We start from the raw sequence: 20,143 nt of genomic DNA on the forward strand, positions 1-20,143 counted from the left end.
TGCTAAGCCAACAAGATACTGCTTTAGAAAAACTCAATGCTGATCATTTGCAGCTAATATCTTAAACAATCCTCCCAAAACTACAGCAAAACTGTGCAAAGAACATTAAATCTGTCCTGGCTTTGCTTTTATTTTCATCTGAATAAAAGCCTTTTTCTGGAATATATCCACTCGATTGCTTATCATTCAGCTAAAAGTTTCTAAGGCTCAAAAATGTTCTGAATATATTCATTTAGAAAAAGTTGTGCCACACCATGTGAAAATGGCACAGTATTGAAAACTATTTTGTTCATTCCGTTCATTACAGAAAAAGTAATAAATTGTGAAATTGTGTTTTTGCCATTTAAATCCAATTTTTATCAGCCCCAAAATAATTAACTCAAATGTTCACATCCACATATTCGTCCAGGACCTGAATATTAACCAGGTTTACAATACAAAACCTCATCTGTTCTAGTTTCTATGTAAACAGAGCTGTTAATTAATGGCTTTCGTAAAACTTTTCTTGAAAAAGACCATTAACCTGTGAGTTTCTCATGTAATGAGGTGAAGGTGTTTCTAGATGGACATTTTATCATCAGTCAAACATGGAAAATGCTTCTACTGTTCATTCCTCTGGTGTCTAACTGCTGTGACTGTTAGGGCAGTCACAGCAGTTAGACACTTATTCATCATGCATGAATAAATGTAATCTGAATACTCAAATTACCTTCTCATTTAAAACCTTTGTCACAAATTATTCAGGAGAACAGCTTCTTACCTGTGTGAGTTATCATGTGTTTAGTGAAACTACTTTTAAGTGTAAATTTCTTGTCACAAATGGTACAGGAAAAGGCCTTCTCACCTGTGTGAGTTATCATGTGTTTATCAAGATTAGTCTTAGAGGTGGAGTGTTTTCCACAGGACAGGCATTGAAAGGGATTCTTAGCAGCATGAATTCTCATGTGACAAGTCAAATTATACTTATAAGTAAAATTCTTGTTACAAATGGTACAAGGAAAAGGCTTCTCAGTGTGAGTTTTGATGTGTCTGTTCAAACTACCAACTTGAGGATAATTCTTGTTACAAATCGTGCAGGAAAACGGCTTCTCACCTGTATGAATTCTTGTGTGTAAAGTCAATTTACTCTTTTGAATAAATTTCTTGTCACAAATCGTACAGGAAAAGGGTTTCTCTCCTGTATGAATTCTCATGTGTTTATTGAGATCAGACTTAGTGGTGAAGTGTTTTCCACAGGACAGACATTGAAAGGTCTTAACTGCATGAATTCTCATGTGAGAATTCAAGTAAATCTTTTGAGTAAAATTCTTGTTACAAATGGTACAGGAAAAAGGCTTCTCACCTGTATGAATTCTTGTGTGTAAAGTCAATTTACTCTTTTGAATAAATTTCTTGTCACAAATCGTACAGGAAAAGGGTTTCTCTCCTGTATGAATTCTCATGTTTTTATTGAGATCAGACTTAGAGGTGGAGTGTTTTCCACAGGACAGACATTGAAAGGGATTCTCATGATTTCTCATGTGAGAATTCAAGTAAATCTTTTGAGTAAAATTCTTGTTACAAATGGTACAGGAAAAGGGTTTCTTACCAGTGTGAGTTCTGATGTGTCTGGTCAAACTACTAATTTGATGATAACTCTTGTTACAAATCGTGCAGGAAAAAGGCTTCTCACCTGTGTGAATTCTCATGTGTTTAGTCATATTACTTTTAAGTGTAAATTTCTTGTCACAAATGGTACAGGAAAAGGGTTTCTCTCCTGTATGAATTCTCACGTGTTTATTGAGATCAGACTTAGTGGTGAAGTGTTTTCCACAGGACAGACATTGAAAGGTCTTAACTGCATGAATTCTCATGTGAGAAGTCAAGTTAATCTTTTGAGTAAAATTCTTTTTACAAATGGTACAGGGAAATGGTTTCTTACCAGTGTGAGTTCTGATGTGTCTGGTCAAACTACTAATTTGATGATAGCTCTTGTTACAAATTGTGCAGGAAAATGGCTTCTCACCTGTATGAATTCTCGTGTGAAAAGTCAATTTACTCTTTTGATTAAATTTCTTGTTAAAAATGGTACAGGAAAAGGGCTTCTCATCAGTGTGAAATCTCATGTGAGAAATCAAATTACTCTTGTCAATTAACTTCTTGTTACAAATGGTACAGGAAACAAGTTTCTCACCTGAGTGAATTCGGATGTGTCTATAAAGATCAGATTTCCGAATGAAGCATTTTCCACAGTACAGGCATTTAAAAGGCTTCTCACCAATGTGAATTCTCATGTGTGTATGAAGATTATATTTCGTTGTGAACATTTTTCCACAGGTAAGGCATTCATAAATCTTCTTACCTCTTTGAGTTCTCAAGTGATCCATTAAATTTTCATTTTTCAGAAAGTTCTCTCCAAATGTTAAACATGGGAAAGATTTCTTTCCTGTATCTTCAATCTTCTGCTTCAGAACAAGCTGCTCTTCCTGCTCACTAATGGGGAGCTCCATGGTTTCCTCTTTTATCCAGGGATGTTCTGGTTCTTTCTGCTCTTCTTTTATCTGCAGAGGTTCTGGTTGCTCTTGGTCCAAACTGGAATTCCTTTTCTGTTCACAGAGCTGCTGGTCAGAGAAATCTTCCACTTTTACAACATAATCCTGAAGGCAGTCTGAAAGACAAAACCAGCAGAAAGAGTTTCTATTGGTGGTTATAGAAAGGACACATCACTTAAATTATCCTTGTGTTAATCCAACTACAAAGAAACAGACTGGAACTACATCTCCTAGCATGCACTGCAGCTCTGAAACCACAATCACAAAAGACCGGTCAAAGTTGTACTGTTGTCTGGCAAGTTTTGGACCTCCACTTTTATCATTAAAGCTTCAAAATCTGAATAACTGCAGATTTATAACATAAGATCTCTTTCCTCTAAAAGTCTGCTAGTTAATGACTTGATTTGTGTTAATCACATTGACTTATCTTGCCTTACAGAAAGCTGGCTGCAGCAAGAGGATTATGTGAGCACACCCAGAAGTTCTGGGCGAGGAGGAGGAGTAGCAACAATCTTTCAGTCTGACTTACTGATTACTCCCAAGGCAGTTAATACCTACAACTCTTTTGAACATTTAACCCTTAATTTCCCTGATCCAAATTTCAAAGCAAGAAAGCTTCTTCGTTTTGTAACTTTGTATCGTCCACCAGGTCCTTACTCTGAATTTTTAGATGAGTTTTCAAAGTTCCTTTCTGATTTGGTATTAAATACTGACAGGGTCATCATAGTGGGAGATTTTAACATCCATGCTGACATTGAAGGCGATAGCTTAAGAGCAGCCTTTAATGCTATCTTAGACACTATTGGCTTTGTTCAAAATGTGAATAGTCCCACATATTCTCATCTTCATACTTTGTATCTTGTGCTGACATACGGCATAGAATGTGAAGAAATAACAGTATTTCCTCGCAACCCTGTCCTCTAAATCCTCTAAATCCTGTCCTCTTAATGACAGATCTTCCACATGCTCAAAGGTTACCTGTGGAGTACCACAGGGATCAGTGCTAGGACCAATTCTCTTTATTATATATAAGCTCCCAATCGGTAAAATTATTAGACAGCATGGGATTAATTTTCACTGTTATGCTCATGATACTCAGCTAAATCTGTCTATAAATCTAGATGAAGCTAACCCATTACATAGATTACAGGCATGTCTTGAAGACATAAAAACCTGGATGACTCTTAACTTTCTCCTTCTGAATGCAGACAAAACAGAAGTTATAGTCTTTGGACCAGAGTCTCTGAAAAAGAAGCTGATTAGTCGGTAACTTCATTTGGATGGGATTAAACTGATTTCAGATAATAAAGTAAAAAACGTTGGTGTTGTTTTTTTATCAGGACCGGTCATTTAAATCCCATATCAAATAGGCTTGTAGAATTTCCTTCTTTCATCTGAGGAATATTGCAAAAATTAGAAAACCCTGTCCAGGATTGTTGCTGAGAAACTAGTCCTTGCATTTGTTACTTCAAGGCTGGACTATTGTAATTCTTTACTATCAGGAAGTCCACAAACTGTAGTTAAAAGCCTTCAGCTGATCCAAAATGTTATGCTGCTACAGGTTTAGACGGCTGGAGGACACAGGGACCCCCATTTCATCATTCTGCATCATTCTCTCTCTATTCTCCTACTTTGCAGAATCTGTTAGTTCAATCTCTAACGTTATGCTCTCTCTGCTTTTTCTCATAGTAGGTTTGCCTCGTCTGTTCCTGTTCGGCTGTGACTGCATCCTGGAGAGAAATATCAGCTGTGCTACTTCCATCAAAACCCTTGTTTATAGATGCTGGAGATCGGCCTGTTTTCCAGTGTAGTCCTGTTTCCCTGACCGTGACTGGCTGGATGTGCTCTCTTCGTCCTCTGGCATGGGAGCTGGCTCGGTGCTCGTCTGCCTGGCTGTGTGTTTCCTGGACGGGGCCGCCTTCTACAGCTGCTTTTTGTATCTCTGCTTCTGTCTCCTTGAACCCTAGTCGGCCTCGGCAGATGGCCGCTCACACTGAGCCTGGTTCTGCTGGAGGTTTCTTCCTGTTAAAAGGGAGTTTTTCCTCTCCACTGTTGCTACAAGCATGCTTAGTGTGAAGGATTTTATTTGAGTCAATGAGTCGATGTAATCAATTGGTTTTCCTTAGATAGAAAATTTTGAACCAATTTGACTGTATGATCCGGTTGAACTGTAAAGTGCCTTAAGATGACTTGTGTTGTGAATTGTCACTATATAAGTAAACTGAATTGAATTGATATGTCAAAGCCTGTTTTAGATGGAATATCCTCTGAATATCTCCAGAACAGCTCCAAATATCACAAAACTGATATGGGTAAGTAGAATATGATGTAATAACTTAAAATCAAGGGCCCAATGTAAAAAAAAACAGATCCCCTTTAAGGAAGCATAACCTGATGAAACACAGCCTTTCTTCAGCAAAGTATAGCCAACCAACCCGGAAGAGACACAATCAAGATGAAAGAGAAATAAAAAAAAAAGAACACCTCTGAGCGAAAACCTTTTTTTTGGTGGACCAAAAACAAGGTTTTATAGAGTGGAGCAAAAACAAAGCCTTGTTTTGGCTTGGAAAACTCCAATTGAAACATGTTTTCCAAGCCAAAAGAAGGCTTTGTTTTTGCTCCACTCTATAAAACCTTGAACTCAATGCTATTTCTTACATTTTGAATTGAAAAAGCCACCAGGAAGGGAAGCGACACGTCTTCAAACTTGGAAGCAATGTCCAGCGGATTGTTTTTTTTTACTTTTTTGGAATGACTGAGAATCTTCACCAGCAAATCTTGAAGGTTATTAAAAAAAAATTATCAGAGAAGACAGGGTTGTGAGGAAATACTGTTATTTCTTCACATTCAAGCCCATATTTCAGAATGGGACAGGACAGACTAATGGCAGGTCCTCTGGAACCTTGTGGCAGCTGCATGCCACTGCAGCTGCCACAAGGTTCCATTAAGTCAGCAGAGCATTTCTATTGCTGTTTATGGGAAAATGGTCTGCTATTGGCTGCTAGACTTCCTCACCAACAGACCTCAGTCAGTCCGGGTCGGACAGAACACCTCTGATGTCATTAGTCTGAGCACAGACTCCCCTCAGGGCTGCGTCCTGAGCCCCCTGCTGACACATGACTGCGTCCCCAGGTTCACCACCAATCACATTGTGAAGTTTGTAGACAACACCGCAGTGGTGGGTCTCATCAGAGACGACAACGACCTGGACTACAGAGAGTAGATGGAGCAGCTGGTGGGCTGGTGCAAAGATAACAGCTTGATCCTGAACGTGGTGAAGACCAAGGAGATCATCTTGGACTTTAGGAAGAACCGTCCTAACCACGCTCCACTGCTCATCAACAGCTCAGCTGTAGAGGTGGTCAGCAGCACCAAATTCCTGGGGGTGCACATCACAGACACCCTCACCTGGACTGGAAACATCACCTCACTGGTCAAAAGGGCACAGAAGTGCTTGGACTTCCTGCAGAGGATGAGGAGAGCCCACATGCCCCCCCATCCTCCCCACCTTCTACAGAAGCACCATAGAGAGCGTTCTGACCAGCTGTCTCACTGTGTGGTGTGGAGGCTGCAGCGCCTCAGACTGGAAGAAGGTGAGGAGAGCAGAAAGGATCATGGGGAATGAATTCTGTTGTGTGTATAAAGATTACATTTCTGAGTGAAGCTTTTTCCACAGGACAGGCATATGAAAGGCTTCTCACCAGTATGAATTCTCATGTGTTCAGTAGAGCTGTTGCGGTTGAGGAATTCCCCCTGAGATTATTCAAGGAAGCTAAATATCGAAATATGCGATATTATTGCACCATCTTTTTTTTTCCTTTATTCTAATCTATTTATTTCCCAAATGTGTTTGTATATTGTTGAACAAAGATCAAAGGGCAGTAATGGCACAGATATGCCTCATTTCTCTGACTGAACTTAACAAAATTCAGAAGAAGGCTGAAGTTTTAAAGGCAAATTTGACTTCAGCATCTTTAATAAAAAAAAAAAACAAGTGCCTGTTTTGTTATGTTTTTTTTACTTAAGTATGCCAATACAAAATTAAATGTAAAAGGCACCATAATTCTTAATTCACACACACAAACAAATGACGGTGATTTAAAGCTCAGCCATGTCCTTGTTGCAGGCAAGGAAAACCGGCATGTTAACCTTATGCTTTTTGAGAGGATCTGAGAGGGATGACAACATTTCCAGCGACACTGAAAACCCTCTGGGACGGTGCGCTCGGAGGAGCGACCAGAATGCAGGTTTCTCCACAGTGGAAAATGGCACCATTTCTTCAACCCGGTACCGTGTAACCACGGCTGTTTATGTCCGTCACTGTCTCTGCTGTACTTAGCGACTCGAGCAAAGGCTTCGCCGACTCCAAGCTGTCGGCTGGCACCAACATGAGCCGCCCCACGACTCTGTGTGGCAGGAGGCGGCGGTAGCCGCTCCGTAACAGCTGGGTGGTAGCTAGCTAGATGAGCCCTTAAATTCATTGTGTTTCCACGTTTTACTTGAACCATTTTGCTGCAGATTTTAGAAATTGCCTTATTTAAATTGTCTGGCTCCCCCTTTTCCTTTGGATGAAAACCAAAATGCTCCCAAAGGAGCGAAATAACATTTGGTTTTGATATCAGTGCAGCTGCCATTGTTTCCTTCTCAACTGTTGTCCCAAGATGCGGTGATGGCGGTGGCTGGTTTTGTAGCGCGGTGAGCTTCTTGATATCGCCATATTTCATTGGTGCGGTTATTGTGACAGCCCTAGTGTTCAGTTAACTTACCTTTTAGAGTAAACTGTTTGCTACAAATAAAACTGGAGAAAGGCTTCTCGTCGCTGTGAATTCTCATATGTTCATTAGGGCAAAATTTTCTACAGTAAACCTTTTGTTAACAAATAGTACAGGAAAATAGTTTCTCACCTGTATGAAGTCTGATGTGTGTAACAAGAATTAATTTCTGAGAGAAGCTTTTTCAACAGGACATACATTGATTAATCTTCTCACCTGAGAGAGTGCTCATGTGATCCATCACATTTTTTTTTTTTGGAAAGATTTCCTCAAATGTCAAACACTGGAAAGGTTCCTCCATTTGGTCTTCGGTCTCCTGCTTCACAACAAGCTGCTCTTCATGCTCACTTATGAGGAGCTCCATGGTTTCCTCTTTAGTCCATAGATGTTCTGGTTCTTTCTGCTCTTCTTTTATCTGCAGAGCTTCTGGCTCCTCTCGGTCCAAACTGGAATTCCTCTCCTGTCCACAGAGCAGCTGGTCAGAGAAATCCTCCTCTTTTCCAACATAATCCTGCAGGCGGTCTGGAAAAACCAACACAGCACACAAACCAAACCTTAGTTTTCCAAACATTTCAATTATTGATGTTTTACTGCCATCTGAAGTGTTAGAACATCCTGTGGGATGACCATCTAGCCTTGATTTCGATTTAGACAACCAGTTTAACATAACTAAACCAACTTATTCAAAACAAATATCTCTCTTAACCTTCTTGGAATAAATTCCATCTTGTTTTACATTCATTGTCAAAATAAGCATTGTACGTCTGTTTCTATCACAACATCATTACAAATGTCTCTACAAGATCATTTGATGAGATATTATTAGGGGAGACCGTCAAAAAGGACAATTTTGGGACTTTTCATTTAAAATCATGACAGGGACAGGATACTGCATCATCCAGAGACTTTTGATAAATGCAGTTTGACTGTTGTCAACTACTGGACACCTTTAGCTATCATGTGAGGCGACCACCTCAGAACTTTGAAAACTAATCTTTAAATGTAGATCTACGTTCTGATGATCAATTTGATAGTGTAACGTCATGAGAAGTACCGTATTTTCACGACTATAAGGCGCACTTAAACGTCTTTTTTTTTCCCTCAAAATGTGCGGTGCGCCCTTTGGTGCGGTGCGCCCTATGTGTGTTGTAACTGCGACTTTTGAGACCACCTCATTGAGGAGATGATGAAAGAGTGGCTGAATGTAAGGAGACCAGGTGTTTTTTTTCCACTCATCACCATCGCTGTTAATATGTGACTCCATGCGTGCCCATCTCACAGCTGATGTGAAAAACATGGGGAAACAAATTAACCCTGTGCTCGCTGTTCAACCGCTCGACATCGGTGTGAACCGGACCCAGCAGGTGCAGCAGAAGCAGCGAGTTTACATGCAAAGTCAATGGTTGACGCGCGTATAGGCGCAGCAAAAGGTCCCGCAGCGCGTTTTGAGCAGCAGGCGCTGCGTCGGGAGCGTTTAAGCATCTGACGCACCGCCAACGCGCTGCTGCTGCTCCAGATGGAAAAATTGAAGTTTTGCTGCTGGACGCGCCGCATCAACCAATCAGAGAAGCAGATCTGGGAGCTGACAGCGAGACAGACACAGCGCTCTGATGACACATGATATTAGCGCAAATGAAAAAGGCTGGATGGATGAGGAAATGATGAAAGCGTGGCTGAGGGAGGTGTATGTGAGGAGAACAGGTGTTTTTTTCCACGCATCACCATCGCAGTTAATCTGTGACTCCATGCGTGCCCTTCTCACAGCTGATGAGAAAAACATGGTGAATCAAATGGATGCTGTGCTCGCCATTATCCCAGGAGGTCTGACAAAGGAACTTCAACTGCTCGACATCGGTGTGAAGCGGCCGTTCAAAGTAAGGCTGCGAGCGGCGTGGGAGCGATGGATGACCGACAGAGACCACAGTTTCAGGATAAGTGGAAGGCAGCGCCGGGCAAGTTACGCCACCGTTTGCGGATGGATTGTAGATGCTTGGACTAATGTGTCTGCTGGCTCTGTTGTTCAAGCTTTCGCAAAAGCAGGCATTATTTCTGAGGAGCTGCGCTGCACGGAAAGTTACTCTGACAGCGAAGAAAGGGAAATTGGCATGTCTGATTTAGCGCAGCTGTTTAATTCAGAAACAGAGGATGATGACTTTGATGGGTTTGATTAATACTTTGTAATAAATACATGAATAAAGCACAATCATACTCAGTTTTGCTCCCTTTTATTTTTCTACCTGAAAACTTAATTCATCAGCAGCCTCTGGGCGGGTCTCCTCCTCTTCACCGCGGCGGCTGGCAGGTGTTTTTTCATCTAAATAATCTAAATCTTGCAGCTATATTTGCAGTGATCAGTGGTAATAAAGTAGTTTTAATATGTTTTTAAGTGAGAAAGTCCACCTGAAAACTTCATAATTGCAGTCAGTTCATCCAGATTATCCATTTCTGTCGGAGGCGCTCAGACCCCCACATACCAGCGGTACACCGACAGCAGAAATCCCTTCAACAGCAGCCTCTAGGCTGGGCAGCCTCCAGGTTCACCGCGGCTGCTGGGAGGTGTTTTTCATCTAAATAATTTTAGCTGCAGGCACCAGGATACCGGTAATAAAAGCGAACAAATTCCGTCGGCAGGTTTCAGGATTTTAAGTTAATTTAGGAGTGATCACAGCGCTCTGTGTCAACAGCGATGTGTCTGTCTCACGGCCAGCACCCAGGTTTGATTAATACTTTGTAATAAATACATGAATAAATCACAGTCATACTCAGTTTTGCCCCCACTGTATTTTTAAATACGCAGTAGAGGTATTTAAAGGTAGTAGAGGACATGTACCGGTATATAAAAAACGCGCCCTATAGTCCGGTGCACCTTATGTGTGTGTTAAATACAGAAATGGGATACATAACTGAGAGTGCGCCTTTTAGTACGGTGCGCCTTATGGTCGTGAAAATACGGTACCAAGCTTGGTTTTTGTAGCTAAATATTAGGTTGTAAGTGAACATAGAATTTATCTGGGGTGACCGAGGATCATTTGTAGCGACCACTACCAAGTGTTTTACATGACAAATATGATTTCCTCAGTTTCTATTTATTTACACATAAAAGTTACTTAAACTGCCTGTTTATTTAAACACATTCTTCAAATTCAGTCACTTATCATTACGACTCAGGAGTAAACATTTGTCTTTGATTATAGTAAAATCATATGAAAAAAGACAAAACTATGAGGCAAAAAAAGTATATTTAAGCAATTGTAGATTTATTAGTCATATCAAACCCTTTTGACCAATTTTTCAGATGGCACCATTAACAAGCAGACAGAAGACCGGGATCAGCAGACAGCAAGTCAACTCAGACCCTGAAGCAGGGGTTGAATATATATATTAAGATAGAAACTCTGGGGAGCATTTCGTCTTATTAGGCCCGAGCAGCGACAGCACTGTGAAGGCCTATTTTATCTGTAGTGCGGGAAAACTGTAAGTCGCAGAAATTTGAGATTTGGCAGGTAGGTAGATCTCAACGAATCATGAAAAAAGTATTTTGGATATATGCTCTAAAACCTACAGGAAGTCAGCCGTTTTGGGTCAAATGCGGATTTTTTTGCAATTTTTCAATTTTGTTGACGTTGAATTTTAACTATCTCCTCCAAGGGTATTTGACTTCAGACTTCAAGGTATGGACTTCAAACTTGGTGTGTATGCAGATAAGACATGTGAGATAAAAGAATTAAGAAATTTGAAATAGAATAACTTTTACAAAAAAAAATTCTACCAAGTTTGACAGTAATGAGGCCCTTTGGTTGCTTTAAAATACTGGCTGGTGAAATGATGACATGATCAAAGCCCTACGCCCTGAGGGAAGAAAGTCACTTTCACTAGTGCAAGAATCTTGAAACGTATTACACATTTGTATCTTGTCAGCCCCTAAAAAAAAAAATGGAGCCATGGTCTAAACCGGCGGTTTTCAAAGTGTGAGGCGCGCCTCCCCTGGGGGGCGCAAGAGCACCTTAGGGGAGGCGCGGTGCGAAGGATAAAAATAATTATGGATTTAGGACCAAGTTGGAACTGTGGGGTGCGCGTGTGGAGCGGGGATCAGTGGAAATGTTTCCCACCTTGGATGTTTTGGTCAGAGCGGGGCTGAAGGTGGAGTTTTTACAGCAGGCTGTCTGCGCGCATTTGGAGGGGATGCGCGAGCAGTTTGGAGAGTATTTTGGAGAGGAGACAATGGCAAACCAGTGGGTGAGAAACCCATTTTCCTTCCCCGTGACACTCAAAGATGGACTTTCAGCAGGAGAGGAAGAGGCTCTGGCTGAGCTGAGCTGTGAGAATCTGTTCGGCCACCAGCTGTGGTGAGTTCTCTGGTCTGGCCGTCTTCTTTTTAGTGTTGGAGCTGGGTATCAGAGGGATTACTGGACTTTTTATTGCATTACAGCTGTTGGTGAACCAGAGGGGACCCTAACCAGAGTATTTTGTTTTCTCTACCATTCATTACATTAAATGTTAGTAATTTATGTTGTCAGTTATGTTTACCACTTTGTTTGATAAGGTTGTCAGTTATGTTTGTCAGTTGTCAGTTATATGTACAATGTCTCTCAGTTTACTTGTTAGTTGTTTTTATGATGTTTACTTTATTTTGCTTTGCTTTTAAGTTATTTAATAATTAATTTTACTTGCTGTCTGTATTTGTTTTTCTAAATTGATCTATATAGAAAGGAACAAAAACAAAAAGTTTTGAACTCATTTTAAACATATATTGTATAAGAAAAAAAAAACTATAAGATCAAATATAATAAGAAAAGGTCCTGTGAATTTATGTAGATTCATTGTGTATGTAAGACAGAATCTGTTCGGCCCCTAGCTGTGTTGTTGGTGAACCAGAGGGGAGGCTAACCAGAGTATTTGTTTTTCTCTACCATTCATTACAGTAAATCTTTTTTTTTTAAACCCAACTGTCTGGCATCCGATCTGTGCATAACGGGATGGCTAATAGAGGAGCTGTGACATTGGTGCCGTGACCTTGGACTTCAATTAAGTTCATCGAACCTGTGACCGTCCTGTCTGCCATATCGGTTTTTAAAGACATCAGTTCACATTGTGTATGAGTTCACCTTCACAGCTGAGATGGTAGCATTAGAAAATATTACTGTACACTGCAAAGTTTTATATGCCATTACAGTAACTCACAAGTTGCTAGTTTTCTTTTGTTGTTTCGATGAATTTTATTATTTTTATTCCAAGCCGGGGATTTTAATTTCTATTGTGTTTTGGATTCTGAATATCTTTTTATTTATCAAACTCCTAAACAATATCTTATCAAAGAACCACTTTTGGTTTAGCACACCCAAAAATATTGGTAGGGGAAGAGGTGTGCTTGCTTCCATTCCTTTTCCTGTGATAGTCCTACCCCAAGTGGTCTTATACCTTCATTAGATGAAATTCCTAGTGCTAGAGTCTAGGGATGCACGATATAATCGGTCCCCTATCTGTATCGGCCTGTATCGGCCTTAAAACTGAATATCGGACATCGGCCACCCCACCGATATTTAACCCGATATTTGATCAGCTTCTGAGTTTCTAAAGTCTAAAAAAAAAAAAATAAATACTACTTCTTCTTCTTCCTCAAAAACTTCTTTTTTACAGACTTAAAAACTTCTAAAGACGAGGGAAAAAATATCGATACATTAAAATATCACAATATCTTCATATGCTTATATATTGCCATTTAAAAACACCATATCAATCTCTTTTACTAATGAAATATTGCTATATGTCATTGTTATGCGACGAAATCCTCCGAAAATTCACAAAATTTTGCCATATTTTTATATGTTGATATATTGACGCGGTATCGATCTATTTTACTAACAAAATCTCACAAGAATTTGCAAAAATCATGAGTTTGTAACAGAACGAGGAAATTTCACGAGATTTTGAAAGTAAAATAGATCTATACCGCGTTTTTAAAAATCAATTGGATACCAGCATATGAAAATATATTTGAGTATATTATTTTTCAAAGTATCAGAAATGGATAACAAAACTGCTATTTTCAATGACTACTTATTTTTGTCCAGCTTTAACATCGGTATCGATATCGGTTATCGGCTACATGAGTTTTAAAATATCGGATATCGGCCAAAATCCCAAAATCGTGCATCCCTACTAGGATCTATAACCCTGTTGACAATTATGCCAACACACCTAGACCAAACCCTACTAGTGACAGTTCTGACTGTGTAACTGCCCAGATGAAATCTGTTATCCAAGAGATAGGACAACAGCGGGCTGACAGTATCATTTCACACATGCAGCCACATAACACAGTTGCTCCCAGTTCTACAACCACACAAACTGTAGTGAGTACTGTGGATCAGCCTGGTCGTGTATCTGATATATCCCAAGTTCAGGTTGTCACGCAGAGAAAAGTCAAAGAACCTCCATGTTTTGCAGGTAATGGTTCAGACTCCATTACAGTGCATGACTGGGAAGATCAGATGAGAACGTTCATTAGGAAAAGTGATGTTAAAATTGAAGAACAGGCTGATGAAATCCTTATGTATCTGAGGGGAAAAGCTAAGGATGTAGTTAAATTTGGGATTAGAAACAGACACATTAACATTACCGCTCACCCTGAAATGACTTATAGTCTTCTCAGAAAACATTTCAGCTCTACAAAATACTCTGCTGTCCCCTTAGCTGGCTTTTGCTCGACGTTACACAAAGACCAGGAAGACCCATATGACCACTGGCTAAGACTAAATAAAGCAGCTGACTTTGCCTCTGACTGCCTGAAAGAGCAGGGCAAATCATTTGAAAACCCTGAGATGGAGATTACACATATGTTTATTAGAAATTGTCCCTGTAAAGACCTAACTCTCACTTTCAGGTCCAAAACTATTGATAAGTGGTCAGCTTGTGAAGTCCTAGAGGTGCTGAATGAGTACCATGCTGAAGTGAGCTGTAAAGAAAATTCCCCAGTTCACCACAAGAAGACAGTGGACATTAAAGAGCACAAAGAATAACTGAGCCATGACTTGGTCCCTAAACATAACAGTCAGGAATACCCACAGACACAGAACCCTCAATGTCTCCCTGACAGATGTAATGACCACGTCAGAGAAGGTTCTGCTGCATGGAGCCTCAGATCAATCACATGTAAGATGGCGAGCTCCAACTAGGCGAACTGTAGACAAAATTGATGGTTTCACTATTAAACCATGCATTATTTGTAAAGCTGATGACCACAGCGCCTTGTCACATTGCCGAGAAAATGGGCTTTGTTTCAAATGTTATAATCCAGGACATTCACGCCACACCTGCCCAACTAAAAGAACCGCCCCAGAACATCAGGAAAACTGATTGATCTTCACAAAAGGGAGGACAGTGCAGATTAACTCAATAAACCTCCCATCAGTAATGAGTTTCCAGAAATCAAAGATAATGTATCCATTTATGAGTTGTACAGTAGTACATTGAGCCCATCCAAGAAACTGATATTCCAAGGTTTCCAAAGCATAGCAGAAACTAACAGCCTGTTCTACACGACTGTGTCTGTACAGAATGGCCCTACTCTCAAAGCACTATTAGACAGTGGCTCAATGGTTGTACAATAAGTGAGTCCTCTCTTCAGTCCCTTTTACAAAAGTGTCCTGACATAACAAAAGGCACGGCTGAAGATTAGGTCATTATACGCTGTGGTGGACATCAAGTTTTCCCCGAAGACATGTATGACCTTGACGTCATAGTTTATGGATGTAGGATGATAATTCCAACAATGGTTATGCCAGGCCAAACAGAACAGCTTATTCTCAGCAGCAATGCCATCAAACACATTCTAACCCAACTTAAAGACACTGATAGTTACTGGAGACTAGTTTCCTCACCCAACACTGGCCAGACACCTAACCACTGCCAATTTCTTTCACTGCTATCCAACACAGAACGTTGGAGGGGTGATTTCATTCCAGATAAAGTAGGGACAGCGAAAGTCAAGAGTTGTGTGACCCTGACACCACAGAGTGAACACATTGTCTGGAGCAAATTACCTGAGTCAGCACTGATGGCGACAAGCAGTACAGTGATTGTTGAGCCAACACGGTCTAAAGCTTGGGCAAAACAAATCCTTGTTGGCAGAGTTATTACTCCTCTTTGGGGAGATCGATGGGTGCCTGTTAGGGTCATCAATCCTACAGACTGAGTTGTAGTACTGAGAAGAAATACCAAATTAGCTGACGTGTCCCCATGTATTGCAGTTGAGGACTTGCCAAAAGCTGACAAGATCGAAAGTAATGTGCAGTGTGTACAGAGTTAAGTTGTACAGCCAAGGTCAGAGGAGGACATGATAAATGCGCTGAAGGCTCTGGGTCTGCAAAACATTGACCTGAAATCATGCGAAGTGCCACTGCAGTGGAAAGGCACGCTCCTTGACCTCATTGTGCAGCATGAGTCAATCTTCTCCCGTCACAAGATGGATTGTGGAGAAACTACGGGGTTCGTTCACCGGATCCATCTTATTGATGACAAGCCTCTCCGTTTACCCTACAGACGCATACCACCAAACCAGTATGAGAAATTGAGAACGACTCTGAATGAGATGGAAGAGAGAGGAATTATCAAGAAGTCAAACAGTGAATATGCATCTGCACTCTAATAGTATGGAAACCAAATGATGACCTCAGATTCTGCACTGACTTCAGATGGCTAAATGCAAGAACTATGAAGGATGCTTACCCACTACCGCATCAAGCTGATGCTTTAGCTGCTCTTGGTGGTAATGCGTTCTTCTCAATGATAGACCTGACATCAGGCTTTTATAATGTCCCTGATGCTTTAGCTGCTCTTGGTGGTAATGCGTTCTTCTCAATGATAGACCTGACATCAGGCTTTTATAATGTCCCTGTGCACCCTGATGACAAAAAATATACAGCATTCTCATCCGACTTTGGACTTCATGAATACAACGGTCTCACTCAAGGCCTATGCAACAATCCAGCTACATTCATGAGGATGATGATGTCCATATTCGGTGATTAGAATTTCACAAGCTTGTTGTGCTACCTTGATGATTTGATGGTGTTTGCACCTACATATGAAACTGCACTCCATCGTCTACCATTGGTTTTCTCCCGCCTCAAGAAACACAACCTTAAACTCGCACCTAAGAAGTGCTTCTTCCTAAGATGGACTGTGAAGTTTCTTGGGCATGTCATCAGGGACAATGGTGTTCCAAAAGACCCTGACAAAGTGAAACCCATAAATGATGTCCAAGTCACTGACCTCATGGAGTGATATGGGAAAACACCTTGTCCTAGCAAAATCAGATCATATCTAGGCATGGTGATGTACTATTAAAGCTTCATTGAGGCATGTTCTGCAAAGGCAAAACCACTGTTTAAGCTCACAACTGGACTAGATGCTCCAAAAAAATACAAAAGGGGTTGTAAACATGTCAAAAAGAGACGTCCTGTGAGACTGACACCTGCTGATTGGACAGATGCGTGCAAGTCTGCTTATGAGACACTGACACATGACCTCATGACAAGTGTTACTCTAGCCCACCCAGAGTTCAAGGCCCCATTCATTCTGGCTGTTGACGCATCCTTTGATGGGATTGGAGCAGTTCTGTCACAACTGCCGTCTGGTGGAACAGTGGCCAGGCCAGTTGTCTTTGCAAGTAGAACCCTTTCACACGCCCAGCTGAACTACCCTGCTCACCGGCTTGAATTTCTTGCCTTAAAATGGGCAGTATGTGACATATTCAGCCATTGGTTGAAAGGCATAAACTATACCATATGGACTGATAATAATCCATTGACATATATCCTAACTAAGCCCAGGCTGGATGCATGTGAATAGCGGTGGGTGGCAAAGCTTGCTTCATATGACTTTGACCTAAAATACATCCCGGGCCCAAAAAACATTGTTGCAGACGCTTTGAGCTGTGAGCCGTTCGTCCAGTCATGTGTTGTTCACCGCCTTGTAAATGAGCCATATACCTCGCTGTTGGACCAGGTCAACAGTGTGAATGACAGACTTGTCCAGGATGTCTTCAGAGTGTCCAACAACTGTCAAGCTGTTGTAATGATGGTGGTGAGATGCCAAATGAGTCAGCTCAAGACACAGTTCCACGGAACACAAAAGGCTCAGTCTCAGCAGAGGAGGTTGCTGCCATCCTCAATGTTCAGGCCAGTGGAGGTGTGAGCCATATGATGGGAATTGGTGTTGACCCCAATTTTCTGCTAGATGAAAACCAGTCATCTGCGTTCCCTCAGAGCCAACTTGTCAATTGGCTAGAAGCTGACGACACAATAAGCAAAGCCATGTACTTTGTAAGGAGACATAATAGACCTATGAAACGTGAAAGGGTAAATGAATCACGGAGCGTGATTAAGCTGCTGAAACACTGGAACAGACTCACCATACAAAATGGTATGCTGTACAAGACAAAGAAAGATCCTCACATGAACAAGAAAATTCTTCAGTTCATAGTACCTGACTCAATAAGGCAGAAAGTTCTACATGTCTCCATGGCTAACACCGTACCTTGTCTCTGGTGAGGCAAAGGTTTTACTGGAGTGGCATGAGGTGTGTATGTTCGGTCCTGTCAGCGGTGCATTGTAGGGAAGGCACCTAAACCACACAGCCGTGCACCACTTCAAAACATAGTCACTACTAAACCTATGGAATTAGTCTGCATAGACTTTTGAACTGCTGAGCAAGGGAACAAGTCTGTGGATTTTCTAGTCGTGACTGATCATTTCTCCAAGATGGCACATGCCTTCCCCTGCAAGAATCAGACTGGCAAGGAAGTTGCTCGTCGTCTCTGGAACAACTTCCTCGTTTATGGGTTTCCTCACCGTATACATTCTGACCAAGGAGCCAACTTTGAGAGCAAACTAATCAAAGAGCTTCTAGAGATGGCTTGGATACAGAAGTCCCATACAACCCCTTACGACCCCATGGGGAATGGTGTTGCAGAGAGATTCAACAGGACTCTAGGAGACATGATCAGATCCCTTCCCCCTCAGCCAAAAGCAAAATGGCCACAATTGCTGCAGCTACTAACCTTCTGCTATAACTGTACAGAGCATGAGACAACAGGGTTTGCACCATTCTACCTGGTGTTTGGAAGGATCCCTCATCTACCTATTGACATGATGTTTCAAGATGCCCTCACCAATGATACTGTTGTTAGCTACTCAGACTTTGTTTCTCATCTAAAAAAAGATCCACACGAGGCTGCTCAGATTGTGCAGAAAAACAGTCTTAAGGAACAGACTCGCCATGCCAAGCTATATAACCACAAGATTAAAGGATCACCTCTCGTCATTGGAGTACTGATCGCTAACAGTAGAGTACTGATAGCTAACAGAAGAGTACCGGGAAAACGCAAGGTCGTCTCAATTCTCAAGAGAATTGTCCACAGAAACCTGTTACTGCCTGTTAGCTTCATGCCCTGTGAGAGTGTTGAGGACTATGAATCTGACTGTGACTATGCTGCTGCTATGCAGGGAAGTGGTCAATGCCCAGATTTACCTGATGTGATGGAGAACAGTGATGTCCGCACAATAGACTGGCTGAAGAAGTCCGATGTTGATGGAATCCATTCGGATGATGGCAACTCCACTGAACGGGAATCCTGTGCCACCCAGTCTGACTCTCTATCAGTCGTCACATCCAGTAGAGCCGGTCACCTGATTCCTGTCCATAATATTGGCCACTCAGCAGTCAATGACGTGGAGGATCCAGGACGTTGCCCAGACATTCTACCCCCAGACATGCTCATGATCCCTACCAGCTCTGTTCATCCAGATATGACCCCTCCTGGCGAATTCCATGTGGACTTACCCCTGCCTGTTAGTAATCCCCTGGATGTTGAAATCACCCCTGTGATAGCTACTCCAGATGGTGACTGTCCAGACTTACCTCAGACTGTTTCCACAGAGCTTGGAACTGTAGTTCCACTAGGCCCCCCCAGACGTCTTAACCAAGCAGTAGATGAGACTGCTTTATCTGCCGTGTCTGTTAGATCCCTGATTCAGTTTTTTTCAAGTGTACTTTCAGTTTGAGTAACAGAGTTAGACTTAGTCAACTCTAACTAATTAACCATAGAAGTGCTTAAGTAGTACTTTTAGGATTATAGAAACAGTGTTTACATTGCAGAGGTGTAATGGGCACCTTTGAGTCAGTGTTTAGCTTGGAGTTTGATCACCTCCTTTCTTTACATACTCCTTTTTGGGAGAGTTTTTGGATTGACAAGTCTTCCCAGTTTTGTTTCTAGTGCTGCACAATTGTTTGCTTTTCCTTAATACACCCACATTTTTGTTGATTTTTTTTTTTTCTTTTGCTTGGTCTGAAGCATTACTTTTCATATTTAGCAGAATTTAAGGGGTGTGTGTGTGTAATGGGTTTTAGAAGATGTAGATTAAATTTTACTAAAATATGTTTTATACTTATTTGTGATGAGTGGATTTTGGCGCCCCCTATTGATTGGCCTATAAATACTGGGGAATGGCTGACAATCGGTCTCCGCCAAGTGACGTAAACTCTTTACCTCTGGCGCGGTGCATCGTGGGAAAACCACCATATTATGTGGAAATTAGAGATAACCCACACGCGGCTGTTCTTTCGGCACAATTATTTACCAGAAATGACATGATCGTGTTGTGTGAGAGGCTGCCAGTCCCGGTGTCGTGCCAAGGTAGTTATCCCTGGGAAAATTTGTATCCCCTCGTCGGGAGCGCGCACGGAGTAGGAAGAACAACCCGAGTTAACTCCGCTTCAATTCCAACGTGCAGAACTTGAAATTTGAAAGGTTTTACGTGTATGAAAGTTGAGCTTTAC

At 41.4% G+C, this 20,143-nt stretch overlaps 1 protein-coding gene across 2 annotated transcripts; it reads right to left on the minus strand.

Moving 5' to 3' along the window:
• Positions 1–346: 346 nt before the first annotated feature.
• Positions 347–7,781, minus strand: LOC119775314 (gastrula zinc finger protein XlCGF57.1-like). Of its 2 annotated transcripts, none has more exons than XM_038273246.1 (2): positions 7,520–7,781; positions 347–2,647 (listed from the first exon to the last, which is right to left on the minus strand). In XM_038273246.1, the coding sequence occupies exons 1-2, from the start codon at positions 7,665–7,667 to the stop codon at positions 741–743; spliced, it is 2,055 nt and encodes a 684-aa protein (XP_038129174.1). In that variant the 5' UTR covers positions 7,668–7,781; the 3' UTR covers positions 347–740. The 2 variants fall into 2 exon arrangements, with proteins under 2 accessions (XP_038129174.1, XP_038129175.1); XM_038273247.1 differs by having other exon boundaries at positions 7,436–7,574.
• Between the last annotated feature and the right edge of the window lie 12,362 nt (positions 7,782–20,143).

The sequence above is a fragment of the Cyprinodon tularosa genome, unplaced genomic scaffold, assembly GCF_016077235.1.
Source record: "Cyprinodon tularosa strain WSP-4 unplaced genomic scaffold, ASM1607723v1 ctg867, whole genome shotgun sequence".
Taxonomy (NCBI): domain Eukaryota; kingdom Metazoa; phylum Chordata; class Actinopteri; order Cyprinodontiformes; family Cyprinodontidae; genus Cyprinodon; species Cyprinodon tularosa.